At 41.8% G+C, this 18,795-nt stretch overlaps 2 protein-coding genes across 2 annotated transcripts in view; both read left to right on the top strand.

Moving 5' to 3' along the window:
• Positions 1 to 10,511: 10,511 nt before the first annotated feature.
• On the top strand, positions 10,512 to 13,613 carry LOC139365893 (small ribosomal subunit protein RACK1-like). Its single transcript, XM_071102950.1, has 6 exons — positions 10,512 to 10,780; positions 11,112 to 11,220; positions 11,650 to 11,681; positions 11,808 to 11,907; positions 13,317 to 13,382; positions 13,545 to 13,613. The coding sequence occupies exons 1-6, from the start codon at positions 10,512 to 10,514 to the stop codon at positions 13,611 to 13,613; spliced, it is 645 nt and encodes a 214-aa protein (XP_070959051.1).
• A 1,970-nt stretch (positions 13,614 to 15,583) lies between these two features.
• LOC139365828 (sulfotransferase family 1, cytosolic sulfotransferase 6) overlaps positions 15,584 to 18,795 on the top strand; it is a 34,726-nt gene continuing 31,514 nt past the window's right edge. The window contains exon 1 of the mRNA XM_071102898.1: positions 15,584 to 16,427. Coding sequence (XP_070958999.1) covers positions 16,241 to 16,427 — 187 coding nt within the window. The 5' untranslated portion in view covers positions 15,584 to 16,240. The remainder of the gene's footprint in view (positions 16,428 to 18,795) is intronic.

The following is an 18,795-nucleotide window of genomic DNA, read 5'->3' as shown; positions in this document are numbered from 1 at the left end:
AATATACAGCAACTTCACACAGCCGTTGAAGAGGAGTGGGACAACATTCCACAGGCCACAATCAATAGCCTGATCAACTCTATGCGAAGGAGATGTGATTCACGCCCCTACTTTTTTTTTTAAGGTATCCGTGACCAACAGATGCATATTTGTATTCCCAGTCATGGGAAATCTATAGATTATAGCCTAATGAATTTGTTTCAATTGACTGATTATCTTATATGAAGGGTAACTCAGTAAACCTTTGAAATTGTTGCATGTTGCGTATTATATATATTTTTTATAGTTCAACTACCACCAAGCTACTGCAAAATGTAGTTGACCTTTTAGTCATTTAGCAGATGGTCTTATCCAGAGTGTACATTTTCATATTTTTTGTACTGGTTCCCCGTGGGAATAGAACCCACAATCCTGGCATAGCAAGCACCATACTATACCAACTGAGCCACATGGGATAAATTACTTATTTCATTACTAATTGAATTAGTTAAATTACTAGTTGAACTACTCCGCAACACTGCTACTAACCTTGAACGGAAATGTCTGTTCTAGTCATTCTAATTCTATGCACAATAACAAGTCTGTTTTTGTTCCACGCAGACTTAGTCAAAATGCTCAGATTTCAACTGCTATCGTAACTCAAAACGCTTCTGACTGAACGAATGTGATTCTCAAGGACCGGAGTTGGCTGTCCCTATAGAATAGCCTCAATTCTTCGGGGCATGGACTCTACAAGGTGTCGAAAGCATTCCAGAGATGCTGGCTCATATTGACTCCAATGCTTCCCACAGTGGTGTCAAGTTTGCTGGATTTCCTTTGGGTGGTGGACCATTCGTGATTGACACGGGAAACTGTTGAACATGAAAAATCCAGCAGCGTTACAGTTCTTGACACAAACCAGTGCGCCTGGCACCTACAACCATACCCCATTCAAAAGCACAATTCAAAAGTGGATTTAACAAGTGACATCAATAAGGGATCATAGCTTTCATCTGGAATCACCCGGTCAGTTTATGTCATGGAAAGAGCAGGTGTTCTTAATGTTTTGTATACTCAGTGTACAATCACGCCTGACAAGGCCAGTGAAATACACGCCTCGTTGGAAGTCCCGCCGTCCACAGGTGATACACGTTAGGTTCGGATTCATTCCTTAAATGTAATACCGCTCTTCATCGAGCCCAGAAACGGGGGGGAAAACAGGTGTTGCACCTCGTTTCCCTCCTTCAGGGAACAGTAGTTATAGTCACAATATTACGTTCCCTTTCAGTTGGTCAACTTCAGTACAACATACTATGGAGAAATATAATCACACCCCAAGCCGACCCCAACAGATACTAAATAAAACAGCCCATGGCAGACCACCCAGATCTGACCCCGCCAGATGTGACAGTCTGGGTATTACGCACACGACACGTTGCCTAGTGACTTTCCCCAGTCCCAGCCATAATAAGCACGCTGTGGGCTACACGGGGAGAAGTGACATCCAAGCGATAAAACCTCACAAAAGTGTATGGTGATGCCCAACTTGCTGCAGCACAAATATCTCCTGTAGTTAACCCTTTAAACAATGCCCTAGATGCTGCCAGACCCCTGGTGCAGTGGGAACGTACACCGCTAGGTAACCCTTGTCGCTTGCTGATAATATGCCAGGGAGATAATCCAGTGGGAGAGACGCTGTTTAGAGAGCGCCTTGCTGCGAGGTGGATTAGCAAAACAGACAAAAAGCTGCTCAGATAACCGGATATCCCGGGGTCCTTTCAATGTACGTGCATAAAGCTGGCACTGGACACTGGATATGGAACCTCTGTTGTTTTTCAGAAGGAGGCAAAAAGGAAAATAGTTCAAAAGCTAACGACCTGTAGGAAATAGCCATGACTTTTGGGGCGAAGGCTGCATTTGGACTGGACGTAACGTAACCTTGGAGTCGCCTGGGGCATACAGGAAGGGTGTACATATAATGCGTGGAGGTCCCTAACACATTTAGCCAAGTCCAAAGCCATGAGCAGGGAGGTTTTGTAGAAGAGGATCTTCAGATCCACAGACTCCAGAGTGCCTCCAACACCAGCGCCAAGTCCCATGCGAGCGCAGTAGGTTTAGAGACCGGTCTGAGACTGCGTAACCTTTCAGGAACCGCACCACCAGGTTTTGAGCCCCCAGTGAGGTTCCGTCATTTTCCCACATGACACACTGAGATAGCGGCTATGTGCACTTTTAAAGTTTTATTTATTTTATTTCTGACGTTTTGCCTCATAGCTGGTAGCTAATCGCACAAAGAACTATGAATCCCATCAAATGAATCTTTCAACACTGGCACTGTTGTTGTTGCGCAAGGTAATACCACCACTCATGCAGCAACGGGGCTAAGAGCACTGTGAGTGAAGGGCTGAAAGAGTAATTTTTAGCATAGAAGTTGGTCGAATTTACCCGAAAGTCTACTAAAGTGTGACTTTGTCCTCGTGTTTCTTGGCTATTTATAGCGTTTTGGTCACACGCTGGGTTGTTTGTCAATGTTAGTTTGAGCTCGCTCAACTACTAGCAAAAAGAAGAGCTGTTGGAAAATCTCTGACAGACACATCACGCTAATGGCCCACCCCTTAAAGGGGCAGCTGATCATTTTTGTCTCACCTAAATTACTGAATATTTGAGGGTACATTGTGCTTGATTGAGCGTGGAACACTCCCAAAAACTTTTATCCATGCACTTTTCGTCATTTCTTATCATAAAACTCTCTTCCTCAAATATTATCATTGTGCTCCTAAATGTATTTGTGTGCGCTTACATTTGTTAACATAGAAGCACATGTGCTTCTTGTAAAAATGTCAGCGTAGAGTCCCGAGACAGCTCTGAAAAACTGACCCCTTCTATTCTAACATACAGGGGTGAATAATAATTGACTCTTAATTCCCAGGAATGAAAAGCATTGACCTGACACCAGACAGCTCATTTCAGGGATCATATGAACCACAGAGAATGTGTGTGGGATAATAGCGTGGTCGTGTCCAACCCTGCTCATTCCCTCGACTCCGCTACCAACAACTAATCGCCCATAGAGCCCATAACCTGTATCACTGGACACTTAATAGGGACGAGTGAGCTACGGGCAGGAATCAACAATGAATACAAATAATGAACCACCTTTGGGGAAAGGACGCCCCCTTGTAGCCAGAGACCCTACTTATTACTCTCACCCTGGAGAGATTGATATACCCCTTAAACCCTGTGGAACGCAGGGTAACAGAGGGGGTAGCATTAAACATGGACAAGCATTTAACATATAGTAACAGTCAAAAGTTTGGACACACCTACTCATTCAAGGGTTTTTCTTTATTTTTTTACTATTTTCTACATTGTAGAATGATAGTGAAGACATCAAAACTATGAAATAACACATGTGGAATCACCACATATTTTAGATTATTCAAAGTAGCCACCCTTTGACTTGATGACAGCTTTGCACACTCTAAGCTTTCTCTCAACCAGCTTCATGAGGAATGCTTTACAAAAAGTCTTGAAGGAGTTCCCACATATGCTGAGCACTTGTTGGCTGCTTTTCCTTCACTCTGCGGTCCAACTCATCCCAAACCATCTCAATTGGGTTGAGGTCGGGTGATTTTGGAGGCCAGGTCATCTGATGCAGTATTCCATCACTCTCCTTCTTGGTCAAATACCCCTTACACAGCCTGGAGGTGTGTTTTGCATCATTGTCCTGTTGAAAAACAAATGATAGCCCCACTACTAAGCGCAAACCAGATGGGATGGCGTATCGCTGCAGAATACTGTGATAGCCATGCTGGTTAATGGTTTAACCATGGTTTTTGCGACTGCACTTGAAGAAACTTTCAAAAAACCTTGAATGAGTAGATGTGTCCAAACTGGTACTGTACGTTGTGTGAGACTGCATAGCCTGAATGAAGCTTGGCCTATTTACGGGCACAGGGGGCTCTGGCAATGGCTGACGTAGTACTCCATTTGGACCATAACCAAACGTGGGGGCACTCTTGTCACAGTATTTTTTTGGGGGAGGGGCGCACTACTCAGTCAGACCCGTGCCAATGCCCCTCGCCCTGGGGGTTACCCCAGCCAAGTGCTTGGGAGCTGCTTCCTCATCGGAGGTGCAAGTAAACCTCGCTTCCTCCACTCCCTCCAACTGCAGGAATTGAAAATAGGATTGGGGTGCCATAATGCTGGGGGGAAGCTAGTAAGATTCCCATTGCTGGAAGTGAAGCATGTTAGCCGACGTTAGCCAGGAGGCTTTTCAAAGCTAGGCTAGCTAAACTCTTTGACCACAGCACAACCCGTTTAGAATAACCAAGTGACTTAACGCTACATATACTAAATAAGAGATGTACTGTACCCCAGAAACTCTACTGTGGAGAGGGAGGAATAGGTAGTAATTGCTAGCTTGCCTCGGCGAGTAGCCAACCTGGCTAGCATACTACGCAGCACTTGTTTAGCCAGCCCGGTTTCACCTACAGTTGAAGTCGGAAGTTTAAATACACTTAGGTTGGAGTCATTGAAACTCGTTTTTCAACCACTCCCCAAATTTCTTGTTAACAAACTTTAGTTTGGCAAGTTGGTTAGGACATCTACTTTGTGCATGACACAAGTAATTTTTCAAACAATTGTTTACAGACAGATTATTTCACTTATAATTCACTGTATCACAATTCCAGTGGATCAGAAGTTTACATACGCTAAGTTGACTGTGCCTTTAAACAGCTTATAAAATTCAAGAAAAAGATGTCATGGCTTTAGAAGCTTCTGATAGGCTAATATACATACAGCGGGGCAAAAAAGTATTTAGTCAGCCACCAATTGTGCAAGTTATCCCACTTAAAAAGATAAGAGAGGCCTGTAATTTTCATCATAGGTACACTTCAACTATGACAGACAAAATGAGAAAAAAATTCCAGAAAATCACATTGTAATGAATTTATTTGCAAATTATGGTGGAAAATAAGTATTTGGTCAATAACAGAAGTTTATCTCAATACTTTGTTATATACCCTTTGTTGGCAATGACAGAGGTCAAACGTTTTCTGTAAGTCTTCACAAGGTTTTCACACACTGTTGCTGGTATTTTGGCCCATTCCTCCATGCAGATCTCCTCTAGAGCAGTGATGTTTTGGGGCTGTTGCTGGGCAACACGGACTTTCAACTCCCTCCAAAGATTTTCTATGGGGTTGAGATCTGGAGACTGGCTAGGCCACTCCAGGACCTTGAAATGCTTCTTACGAAGCCACTCCTTCGTTGCCCGGGTGGTGTGTTTGGGATCATTGTCATGCTGAAAGACCCAGCCACGTTTCATCTTTAATGTCCTTGCTGATGGAAGGAGGTTTTCACTCAAAATCTCACGATACATGGCCCCATTCATTCTTTCCTTTACACGAATCAGTCGTCCTGGTCCCTTTGCAGAAAAACAGCCCCAAAGCATGATGTTTCCACCCCCATGCTTCACAGTAGGTATGGTGTTCTTTGGATGCAACTCAGCATTCTTTGTCCTCCAAACACGACGAGTTGAGTTTTTACCAAAAAGTAATATTTTGGTTTCATCTGACCATATGACATTCTCCCAATCTTCTTCTGGATCATCCAAATGCTCTCTAGCAAACTTCAGACGGGCCTGGACATGTACTGGCTTAAGCAGGGGGACACGTCTGGCACTGCAGGATTTGAGTCCCTGGCGGCGTAGTGTGTTACTGATGGTAGGCTTTGTTACTTTGCTCCCAGCTCTCTGCAGGTCATTCACTAGGTCCCCCCGTGTGGTTCTGGGATTTTTGCTCACCATTCTTGTGATCATTTTGACCCCACGCGGTGAGATCTTGCGTGGAGCCCCAGATCGAGGGAGATTATCAGTGGTCTTGTATGTCTTCCATTTCCTAATAATTGCTCCCATAGTTGATTTCTTCAAACCAAGCTGCTTACCTATTGCAGATTCAGTCTTCCCAGACTGGTGCAGGTCTACAATTTTGTTTCTGGTGTCCTTTGACAGCTCTTTGGTCTTGACCATAGTGGAGTTTGGAGTGTGACTGTTTGAGGTTGTAGACAGGTGTCTTTTATACTGATAACAAGTTCAAACAGGTGCCATTAATACAGGTAACGAGTGGAGGACAGAGGAGCCTCTTAAAGAAGAAGTTACAGGTCTGTGAGAGCCAGTAATCTTGCTTGTTTGTAGGTGACCAAATACTTATTTTCCACCATAATTTGCAAATAAATTCATTAAAAATCCTACAATGTGATTTTCTGGATTTATTTTTTCTTATTTTGTCTGTCATAGTTGAAGTGTACCTATGATGAAAATTACAGGCCTCTCTCATCTTTTTAAGTGTAAGAACTTGCACAATTGGTGGCTGACTAAATACTTTTTTGCCCCGCTGTAATTTGAGTCAATTCCTATATCGACATAACCTGAAAGGCCGCTCAGCAAGGAAGAAGCCACTGCTCCAAACTGCTGTAAAAAAAAGCCAGACTACGGTTTGCAACTGCACATGGAGACAAAGATCATACTTTTGGGAGAAATGTCTTCTGGTCTGATGAACCAAAAATAGAATTGTTTGTCCATAATGACCATCGTTATGTTTGGAGGAAAAAGGGGGAGACTTGCAAGCCGAAAAACACCATCCCAACCGTGAAGCACGGGGTGCATCATGTTGTGGGGGTGCTTTGCTGCAGGAGGGAATGGTGCACTTCACAAAATAGATGGCATCATGAGGCAGGAAAAGTACGTGAATATATTGAAGCAACATCTCAAGACATCAGTCAGAAAGTTAAAGCTTGCTCGCAAATGGGTCTTCCAAATGGACAATGACCCCAAGCATACTTCCAAAGTTGGGGCAAAATGGCTTAAGGACAACAAAGTCAAGGTATTGGAGTGGCCATCACAAAGTCCTGACCTCAATCTTTAAGAAAATGTGTGGGCAGAGTTGAAATAGCATGTGCGAGCAAGGAGGCCTACAAACCTGACTCAGTTACAACAGCTCTGTCAGGAGGAATGGGACAAAATTCACCCAAGTTATTGTGGGAAGCTTGTGTAAGGCTACCTGAAACATTTGTACCAAGTTAAACAATTTAAAGGCAGTGCTACCAAATACTAATTGAGTGTATGTAAACTTCAGATCCACTGGGAATGTGATGAAAGAAATAAAAGCTGAATTAAATCATTCTCGCCAATTCTATTCTGACATTTCACATTCTTAAAATAAAGTGGTTATCCTAACTGACCTATGGCAGGGAATGTTTACTCGGATTCAATGTCAGGAACTGTGAAAAACTGAGTTTAAATGTATTTGGCTAAGGTGTATGTAAACTTCCGACTTCAACTGTACATATTCAGACCCTTTGTCATGAGACTCGAAATTGAGTTCAGGTGCATCCTGTTTTCATTGATCATCCTTGAGATGTTTCTATAACTTGATTGGTCTCCACCTATGGTAAATTCAATTGATTGGACATGATTTGGAAAGGCACACACTTGTCTATTGTTAGGTTCTAATTCTCAGAGTAAAAAACTATATGAACACTATGAAAGCTTAACCAAGTTTATTATTCCCAGAGGATCAATACAGCTGCATTAGACAAAACCATTTTCACACAAGCACTGATATTTAACCGTTCCTCATAGGCTGAGTCTCCTACATGTCTGTAGAAACATCATTCTTTACTGCTAGGCAAGACCCTAGTGATACGGGCCATAAACATTTATATCTCCCTGAAGGTGACCGGACCTGACCTCAACCCCCCTCCATCACTAATCCATTGCTCTCTCCCCTTATCAATGCCTGCCACATGTAATCGCTTCCCTGCACTCAACACATTCCAAGCTTAATTGCACACACGATATACCTTCCTCCTATAACCATTAACTTCTGGTGTAGACCCTCTAAATAACAGCACTCCATTAGTGACATGAATAAGTATATTTTCATATTCTCAGAACCCAACAGTATAAGGTCCACATTTGACAGTGCATGTCAGAGCAAAATCCAAGCAATGAGGTCGAAGGAATTGTCTGTAGAGCTCCAAGGCAGGATTGTGTCAAAGCACATATCTGGGGAAGGGTACCAAACAATTTCTGTGACATTGAAGGTCTCCAAGAACACAGTAGCCTCCATCATTCTTAAATGGAAGAAGTTTGGAACCACCAAGACTCTTCCTAGAGCAGGCCGCCTGGCCAAACTGAGAAATCGGGGGAGAAGGGCCTTGGTCAGAGAGGTGACCAAGAACCCGATGGTCACTCTGACAGAGCTCTAGAGTTCCTCTGTGGAGATGGGAAAAACTTCCAGAAGGATAACCATCTCTGCAGCACTCCACCAATCAGGCCTTTATGGTAGAGTGGCCAGACTGAATCCACTCCTCAGTAAAAGGCACATGACAGCCCGACACCTAAAGACTCTCAGACCATGAGAAACAAGATTCTCTGGTCTGATGAAACCAAGATTGAACTCTTTGGCCCGAATGCCAAGCGTCACGTCTGGAGGAAATCTGGCACCATCCCTACGGTGAATCATGATGGTGGCAGCATCATGCTGTGAGGATGTTTTTCAGCGGCAGGGACTGGGAGACTAAATCAGGATTGAGGCAAAGATGAACGGAGCAAAGTACAGAGAGATCCTTGATAAAAACCTGCTCCAGAGTGCTCAGGACCTCAGACTGGGGGAAGGTTCATGTTCCAACAGGACAACGACCCGAAGCACACAGCCAAGACAACACAGGAGTGGCTTCAAGACAAGTCTCTGAATGTCCTTGAGTGACCCAGCCAGAGCCCGGACTTGAACCCGATCAAACATTTCTGGAGAGACCTGATAATAGCTGTGTAGTAACGCTCCCCATCCAACCTGAAAGAGTTTGAGACGATCTGCAGACAGGAATGGGAGAAACTCCCCAAATACAGGTGTGCCAAGTTTGTAGCGTCATACCCAAGAAGACTCAAGGCTGTAATTGCCAAAGGTGCTTCAACAAAGTACTGAGTAAAGGGTCTGAATATGTATGTAAATGTGATATTTCTATTTTTATTCTTTATACATTTTGTAAAAAATAATATAAAAAAACAGTTTTTCCTTTGTCATTATGGGGTATTGTTTGTAGACTGATGAGGGGGGATAAAATCATACATTTTAGAATAAGGCTGTAACGTAACAAAATGTGGAAAAAGTCAAGGGGTCTGAATACTTTCCAAGTACACTGTAAATACTTTATTCTAGTCATGTCTCATCCTATATAACTACTGTTGTACGTATACATGCTTATATATATATATATATATATATATATATGTTGATATGTTTATATACATTATATGTATATATATATTTGTATTCCAGTTTCTAACATCGTTCTGATATTTCTTAATAAAAACATTTAATAATATCTGTATTATGTGTGTTGTTTTTAATTTTTTATTGCTAGGTGTTACTGCAGTGTTGGAGCTATCTCTTCGAGTAGCCTCCCATACCCCAGAGCGCACAGGAACCAGGTTGGGAGCGGGCAGCCACCACATACCCCACGCCTAGTTAGACAAGTCCTTTGCTCCGACCACCAATCCAACTCTGCTTCCTGCACCTCGGCTGGGCCGAGGTAATTCCAAGATTTCTCAAGAACGCTACACATCTTTCCAAGGAGTTTGTACGCAGTACGTGGCAATGCGCACACTAATGGTTCAATGGAGGGCTTCCTGCGAGTGTTCCAAGCTAAGACAAACTATACATAGATCATGAGTGTCTTTCAGAGAAATGTTATAGTCACATGACTGGGGACATGATCTCGACCCCGAACCCAGCTTGTAGCCATCGTCATCTTTGTCGTTTTCTTAGCCATATTACTCATTGCACCAACAAATTGAAGAAAAAGTAATAGTTTGTGATTAGAAGACTTTCAGCACACAATGTCCAGGGGCTGAGCACACTCTACCACTCTAAAGCAATCTAGTTTTCCAATTGTTTTGTTTTACTAGCGCGAATCGTTCCTGTTCACACCGACATGAAGAAAGGAATAATTAAAGGAATAAATCCGAGCCTCATGCTTATCACCTGTGGAAGGTGGCCTTGTCAGGCATGATTGTGTATCCTTCAACCGAAGCCGTGAAAGTGCGACTCCCTATAGTATGTTGTACTGAAATTGACCGATTGAAAGAGAGCTATTGATAGACATGCATCATTGGGATTCTCTAATATACAGAAAACTATAAAAGTATCTATTTCATGTGCAGTATGTTTCGTACTTTGGGTCTCCTGGATCCCAGACCACAGACAAACCCAGCCATTGATGGTTAGCTCTGCATGAAGTTCCCCCCCCAGACCGCCAGTGACACAATCTAGCTTTCAGCTTTAGTGCACACACAGTATTCCCTAGCGTGGGGCTGCAGCTGGGGCTAAATTCCTTAACAGCAGCAAAATGTGAAAACTGCAAGGGTGTGAGTACTTTCACTAGGCACTGTGTGTGGTGAATCCCACTAACTAACACATAATCATGCATCAATGTCAATGGGAGAAATAAGGATTCTCCTCTGTATTGAAATGGACAATTACCAACTCCTCTCTCCTGTGTCGCTTCCTCGAGATGCCAGCGGCATTGTGAGGAGCTGGTACGTGTGGGGAGGAGAGTGTTTGTGCGGGGTGAGAGACGTGGGGGAGACTGGAGGTGGAGAGGGAGGAGTTGGACAGAGACAGACCCTCTCGCTCTCCGTCTCCGCCTCTGGAGAGAAAGCAGCCACAGGGGGGTCCGACTCAGCCATTCATCTGTATGACCTCTCCACTCACCAGAGACTGATGACCTGCAAGGCCAGGTGGGTAAAACATTAGTAATCCCTGAAAGCAAAATTTTCTACAATACAATTTTTTCCTGATGTGGAACATTATGACAATTTTATCATTATTTAAAATAAAACATTTGAGTGTGCCTGAGTCTGGTGTTGTGGTTAGCCCCCCGGACCAAATATACTCCTAGCGAAGTGGGTACTAATTCTGTTTTAGCACTTCTCATCTGTCTCTTCCAGTGTGCTGTCAAATAAATACAAAATATGTGAGAAGGTCGGAACTCCAATCTTCCTTTACAAAATAAACACATTTTGAGTCACTTTAGGTCGTTGTATTTATTTTCCACCATTTTATTTTCAGCTCCACAAGAACAGTTATGGATGGACATTGTTTTCGGGTCTTCGCAGTGACTTTTCACCCAGAGATGGAGAGAGAATTCATCTCTGGGGGTTGGGACAACACCATACAGGTAACAATTGCAGTTTACTGTATAAAATCCCAAAATCTTAAGAAGCTTGATTTGTGGTTTGTGAACACTAGTCTGGTCTAGTAACTAGAGACCACATTCATACATTTGTTCTAGAACAGGGGTGTCAAACTCGATTCCTGCAGGCCTGTGTATCTCTTGGCTTTTGTTATTGATGTTATTTATTGTAAATTCGTATTCAGTTAAGACCTAGAGCGGTGACAATGACATTAATTGATCATTGAAGTACAAGGTAGGAGTGCTAACCTGTAGACACATGGCCCTCCAGGAATTTTCGTTTGACACGCCTGTTTAAGTAGATCAATTTAGAAACTGCTGTGGCAAGCAAGGTGATTTTCCAGGGAAAGTCATTCAATTCAATTAAATACATTTATTTAAAATATCTGTCTAATAATATTTGTCTTCTCGCAGTTTTGGGATACCAGACAGCAGCACTCTGTCAGGTAAAACTGTAATTGTTTTATTTGTCTTCAATCATTATGGTTTATGCGTCAGGATTATGGTGTATGCATCCAGATTAGCCATGGACAGGTTTTATAAGGCATTATCTTTGTCTACCCCGCTTTTAGGATGCTTTCGGGTCCTCACGTGTGTGGTGATACGCTTCAGATCGATCCAGCTGTCAACCACATCCTGTCTGGCTCCTGGAGGAGGGACAACGCACTGGAGGTGACAACACAGCAACAAACAAATAGGGTTGGGTAGTAACGGATTACATGTAACAGGGATGACGTAATCAGAATACAAAGATTAAGTCACAGCCCAGATAACTTTTGAAAAATGTGCAGACATATTACAGTAAAAAATTAAATGAACAACACTCGATTCAACTTGTCAAGGGCTTGAGGATTATTTGACGAGTAGAATTAGGTGTGCTTGTCTAGGGCCACAACAAAAATATGTACTGTTGGGGGTACTCAAGGACCAGAGTTGGGAAACAGTGTACTAGACTGTAATAGTATTTAAATGAATTATTTAAAATAAAATGTGGGTTGGGAAAGCTTTCCCTGGAACTTGACAGTGCAGCTGACCTCTTAGCCAGTGATGCCAGTAAATCAAGAAGATGCAGGAGGAAGTTGAGCCAGCACTTGCCCAAGATTGATAGTTCCAACTAGCTACAGTGTATATGGTTAAAATTTATGAAAACAAAAATAAGCTTTTTGGCTAATTTAAGGATAGGGTTAGGCATAAGGTTAGCAGTGGGTTTAGGGTTAGGATTAAGGTTAGGGTTAGGTTTCAAATCAGATTTTAAGAAGAGAAATAGGTTGGGTTTATGACTTTGTCCAAACCCCAGCAGCGTTGCAGTTCTTGACACAAACTGGTGCACCTGGCACCTACTACCACACAGTACCGTGTTCAAAGGCACCTACAGTACATTTTTTTGTCTTTCCCATTCACCCTCTGAATGCCACACATAAACAATCCATGTCTCAATTGTCTCAAGGCTTAGAAATCCTTGTTTGACCTGTCTCCTCGCCTTCATCTACACTGATTGAAGTGGATTTAACAAGTGACGTCAATAAGGGATCATACTTGTACCTTTCACCTGGATTCACCTGTTCAGTCTATGTCATGGAAAGAGTAGGTGTTCTAATGTTTTGTATACGCAGTGTATCTGTTTGCAGCATAAACTGAGAAGGCAGTTGCAGGCTAACCAAGGATAGTCATCCAGAAGTAATCCGATTTTATTCAGTACATACTGAGAGGTTTAGGGTAACCTTTCTCATGGTTAAAGGTTAGAGATCTGTCTAGTTACAGTAAATCACATAATCCTGCAATCATTGTCTCTGACTTTGACAAACATGTTATTGTTTTCGTCTTAATACAAAATGCTTTCCCCTCAGCTCAGGTACTGTAGCTTTACACAAACTTTTAACAATTGTTTTCCTATTTCAATCAATGTGATTATTATCTCCATATTGATACCAGGGCATGACCCTAAAACTATAGCTTATTACACAATGTATTGGGATATTTGGGTGCCAAAGTGGGTGCAGACAAAGACAGCTGCAATGCATGCATATATGCATAGCATGCATACTTATCTCTCTCTTGCACTTTTTCTCTCTCTCTTTTAGATCTGGGATTATGTCTCAGGTCAGAAAGTGACTGAAGTGCCTCATGACTACCAAGGAGAGAGCAAAGTGAGTCCATCAATATAGCCACACAAAAAAATGATCTAAACCTCAACTACTATTCCAAAGGTTATATCTAGAACTTAATACAGTTTTTCGGCTGTCCCCATTGGAGAGCCCTTTGAATAACCCTTTTGGGTTCCAGGTACAACCGTTTTCGATTCCATGTAGAACCCTTTCCGCAGAGGGTACTACCTGGAACCAAAAGTGTTCTACCTGGAAAACACAAGGGTTCTTTAACGGGTTATCCCATTGGGACACCCAAAGAACCCTTCTGGAATTATTTGTTCTGAAAGTGCTTGTGTCAAATTGTTGTTCACACAGATATACACATGCCATTGGCTTGGCCAGGATCATATCGTGGCAGCTGGGAGCCAATCAAATATGCTGAGAGTCATTAACAGGTGGACTATGACGGTTAGTATATTGGTATTTTAGGTACAGTATAAAGTAGTAAAGTTTATAATTATGTAGGAATTCTTGTGAAGTAAGATATCTTGCAGCTTTGTTCAAGTCTATTATTGCGCGGTGAGTCGTTTATACAGTAAGCAAAACTCTGAGAGAAGCGATAAAATATTTATTTATGCACTTTATAAACAAAAAATGGCACCTCTTAGCTAGCAACTGTTTACCTTCCTCCTACAGCACGTTGTTGTTATACCCTCTGATGGTATAGTAAAAAAAAAACAGACTCCATCAATCAAAGGTTAAAGGGACAATCCACTCAAAACTATTTTTTTGATTTTTTTTTTCATTAGTCCACTGTTGATACAGTCCCAAAATGTTTTGCATGTCAGCAGTCATGTTTTCAAGATATTGGAATGATGCTTTTTGCATGATCATGATGATGTGGCCGGTGACACTTCTCAATATAATCACATCAAGGTCCTTCACCGTTGTTCTCATCTGGTAATCAATGGCACTTCTTTGTCCTAATAATGCATGGAAATAGATATATTTGTTCAAATCAACACTGAAGAAATGAATATAATTATGAATTCACAGAAATCTAATATTCTTCAACCACCTCTTTCTATTTCTGTCTTTATTTGTCTCTCTTTTACTCTTCCTCCCCTTCTTCTTCCTCCTCCTCACCCTCCCTCTTTCTCTTTCTCCCCCTTGCTCTCCCTCCTCTCCCTCTCCCTTCCCACTCAGACTGAGTCCAGGTTGCTGGGCCTCTCCTCGGCCGTGTTCGGCTCGTCCGTGTGTCTGGCGGGGAAGTGGACAGGCCTGATCGCAGCCACTTCTGGGACCAGTGTGTATCTGCTGGAGCGAGATGGTCAGCAGCATTCCAAAAAGTAGGGCCTCCAAGGAGAAATTATGTTACATTCAACGGCGCCGTTCGGTTGTCGGTCGCTGTGTGTTTAACGCACACAGAACATTACGTTTTTGTTTACATGTCCTGAATGTAAAGATGTAAACTTGTTTTAGTAAAAAAATAAAAAATAATAATTCTAAAACATTTTTTTTTTGGTGCACACGGATTACTTAACTCAAATGTAACGCAAGAGGTACCAAATGATTTAATGTTGTATTCATATATTTGCTAAAGCTCTTCAACATTCATATCCTGCATGGAAGCAACAGTATTTTGTTTTAGTCTCCCTCTAAACTTACTGTTGTTAATTCTGCTTTTATTACTTGATGTCGAGATGTTGAGTTACAGAACGTCCACTCTTTTTATATATAAGACATTGAACTATGTCATGTGCGGGCGGATATATTTCAACAAGGCAGTGTGAGTACGGACACATGAGAGCAGACTTTTGTGAAAAAATGTTGACTGCCAAAGTGCCTGAGGCCTGTTGCTCCAGTCATTGTCTCACAGGACTAGACAACTATAGGACTTAAGTCGAAAGTTAACTAACTTTAGGGAGTGTTTGCAAACTAGCAGGCTTCAACGTTTCATAAGAGGCCATCCAAGGGAACTGTAAAATGTGTGTGTGAGCAGGAGAATTTTAAAGCAGCCATAATATAAAAAGTGAATACTTATCTAATTAAACTAATCTATGTCAATCAAATGTTCTTGTGCTGTCTTTTGTTTATTTCCTAATTACACTTTTGCAACCTGTTTTTACTTGGGAAGTAAATAGCCGAAGGAATATTTGGCTAGCTGCTCTGTTTGGAACAGATAGTTCTAGACACTCCCTTGTCCCTCCCTCGAACTCCAGATTCACTGGTAAAAAAAAGAAAAAAAGAAAGTGGAATTCAGTCTGGCCTGGGGAGTTACATAAGGGCACTTTAGTATAGGAAGTCGGAATGGCTTACACCGGGATAGAGCTCAGAGCAGGCAGACAGCACTCAGCCAGAGAGAGGAGGTTAAAAACAGAGTAGGAGAAGGGAGAGAACGTTTTGGGCCTAGACAAATATTCTAGGAGATAGGGATAGTAAGAAGGGAGTAAGATCATATAGTCAAATGTTACAGAGAGAGAGGGGGGGGGGGGGGGGGGAGAGAGAGAGAGAGAGAATAAGAACAAGGAGAGGTAGAGTAGACAGAGACTAGTTTGAGAGCAGACACCTGAATCTACAGCAGCTAAGGTAGAGACAGATCCCATATACTCTTCTGTGCTTTTCTCGTCTTCAGCAGACATGAGATACAGAGAAAGCTATTTAGGATAAACAAAAGAAAAGTGAGAGATCTTGCATAGAGAGAGAGAGAGAGAGATGTTAGAAAGCTAGAGTGATACAGAGAGAAGAACAAGCAAGTCAACTTTCTGTGCATACTGACAAAGAGGACCAACCACTCCAAGAAGATAAGCAGAATACCGGACTTAAACACTTTTACGTTCTTGGGCTCCCTGTGGTCTTCTCTTGGTCTCCTTGTGGTCTGCTTGTGGTTCTGCTTCCTCGTGGAGGAATTTGAAGTCATGGCTGGGAAAGAAGAGCTGTCGTACAACGAGGCCATCGCGGCAGCGGGTGACGCATTCCACCGCTTTCCCCTGATCAAGATCCAAGGGGTCCCTCTCATGTGCCACATTGTCCACAACTGGGACTCTATCTGGTCCTTCTGCCCCGATCCCTCTGATCTCCTCATTGCCACCTACCCCAAAGCAGGTAACTGGAAATGGGTTATTTATAATTGATTTTGTCATTCACAGATGATTAAAGGTAGCCTGGTTTAACCAGACTGAAAACTGCACTCGCAGAATGATGTGGTCACAGGATTCAGGCTGGTTTAACAAGGCTAGATCAAAGGAACAAGTATGAAATCAAAGTTTGTCAGATATTTTGAGACCTTAAAAGTAGTCGAACGCCAAGATGAGTCCACACACCACGGCATCGTTTGTCTAGAGCTAGCTTCACAGGAGGCTGGTGAGGGGAGGACATAATAAGGGCTGGAATGGAGTGAATGGAATGGTGTCAAACGCATGTAGATCATGTGTTTGATACTGTTCCAATAATTCCATTCCAGCCATTACTATGAGCCCGTCCTCCCAAATTAAGGTGCCTCCTGTGCTAGCTACATGCCTCAAACCAAAATGAATGAACCAGATAAGCACACGAATCCTGAAAACAATAAGGTGCTTATCCTTTTCATAGATTTTGGATTGTGGTTCATAGCTTGATCTTCTTAACCTGGGTCGTTGTGGAGTTACAGTATCTCAACAGAAGACTACCCACATGAAAAAATACTTTTCTATAGAATACTACAGTATTTACTATATGATTCTGTAGTATACTGTACAATACTATACTTCACACTGTAGTATCCCTTGATCTTGTGTAGTACTTACTACGTAAAATAGGTAAAAGAATAACACTGTACTACAGTAATGTTCGCAAAAACATTACAGTCCGCAGAAAAACTATAGTTGTTTTATCATAGTAATACTACAGTATTTAATTTGCATATACCCTGCCTATTTCCCTCCCCCATATCTCAATTTGTGCCACCCATAAGTGAGAAACATACAGGTAACTGACTAAATAAAGGAAACACCAACATAAAGTGTCTTCATAGGTCGTTGGGTCACCACGAGCCAGAACAGCTTCAATGCACCTTGGTATTGATTCTATACTGAACAAATATACAAAAACGCAACATGTAAAGCGCTACTTTTCGAGTCATGCGCTTCTCTCAAAAAGTACACTTCAAGTGACACTCATTCAAGATGGCCGTACTTCTTCATTACACAAAGGAATAACCTCAACCAATTTCTAAATACTGGTGACATCCAGTGGAAGCGGTAGGAACTGCAAACAAGTCCCTTAGAAATCTGGTTTCCCAATGAAATCTCATTGAATAGACAGTGACCTCAAAAACAAATCGGAATGGTTTGTCCTCTGGGTTTTGCCTGCTACATAAGTTCTGTTATACTCACCGACATGATTCAAAGGGTTTTAGAAACTTCAGAGTGTTTTCTATCCAAATCTACTAATACTATGCATATCTTATATTCTGGGGATGAGTAACAGGAAGTTGAATTTGGGCACGCTATTTATCAAAAAGTGAAAATGCTGCCCCCTATCCCGAAGATGTTAAAGGGGCAATCTGCAGTTGTTACATTTTTTGACAAATACATTTTATATATATATGGATGGATAGCCAGGGGCAAACTCCAACACTCCGACATAATTTACAAACTAAGCATTTGTGTGAGTTCGCCAGATCAGAGGCAGTAGAGATGACCAGGGATGTTTTCTTGATAAGGTCGTGAATTGGACCAGTTTCCTGTCCTGCTAAGAATTCAAAATGTAACAAGTACTTTTGGGTGTCAAGGAAAGAGTAAAAAATACATTATTTTCTTTAGGAATGTAGTGAAGTAAAAGTAAAAGTAGTCAAAAATAAAACATAGTAAAGTAAAGTACCGATACCAAAAAAAACCGACTTAAGTAGTACTTTAAAGTATTTTTACTTAAGTACTTTACACCACTGGGGCAGGGATGTCCCAAAGATCCCTGATAGCACTGTCTATTTTTAGACATGACCCTAAGTGTGATGGGAGGTTGATTGCTTAATGACCTCAGGAACCACACCTCTCTGGAAGAACCTACTTTCAATATACTTTACATCCCTAATTTACATAAGTGTCTCCATTATTTTGGCAGTTACCTGTATATGCCAAGTATAGACCATATATTGTGTTACTTACAGGTTATAGAAAATAATAGAAGCTCTGAACTGTTCATTCAGACCCCAGTCCTACCTACAGGTTATGGAAAATGGGCTCTTTTAGTATTTGTCCAGTACATTTCCTGAAGGTTAAAGCCCCCACTTCTATGTCAAAGATAATAAAACAAAAACACTATAGTAAATACTATAGTAATGTCCACAAAAAAATACACAGTATACTACAGTCTGCCAAAATGCTACATAAATACTACAGTATACCACAGTCCAAAAAAGCACTACAGTAATTCATATAGTATATACTACAGTTTTTTTACTACAGTATTTAAACTATAGTAAACTGTAAATACA

This window comes from Oncorhynchus clarkii, chromosome 14 (genome assembly GCF_045791955.1).
Source record: "Oncorhynchus clarkii lewisi isolate Uvic-CL-2024 chromosome 14, UVic_Ocla_1.0, whole genome shotgun sequence".
Taxonomy (NCBI): Eukaryota; Metazoa; Chordata; class Actinopteri; order Salmoniformes; family Salmonidae; genus Oncorhynchus; species Oncorhynchus clarkii.
The sequence above is the reverse complement of the archived record's forward strand: the minus strand, read 5'-3'. Positions and strand labels throughout refer to the sequence as shown.

Coding starts and splice junctions, on each gene's coding strand:
- LOC139365893 (XM_071102950.1), top strand. CDS start 10,512: ATGGACAATTACCAACTCCTCTCTCCTGTGTCGCTTCCTCGAGATGCC. Junction 11,221..11,649: donor GTTGGGACAACACCATACAG/GTAACAATTGCA, acceptor GTCTTCTCGCAG/TTTTGGGATACCAGACAGCA. Junction 13,383..13,544: donor ACTACCAAGGAGAGAGCAAA/GTGAGTCCATCA, acceptor GATTCCATGTAG/AACCCTTTCCGCAGAGGGTA.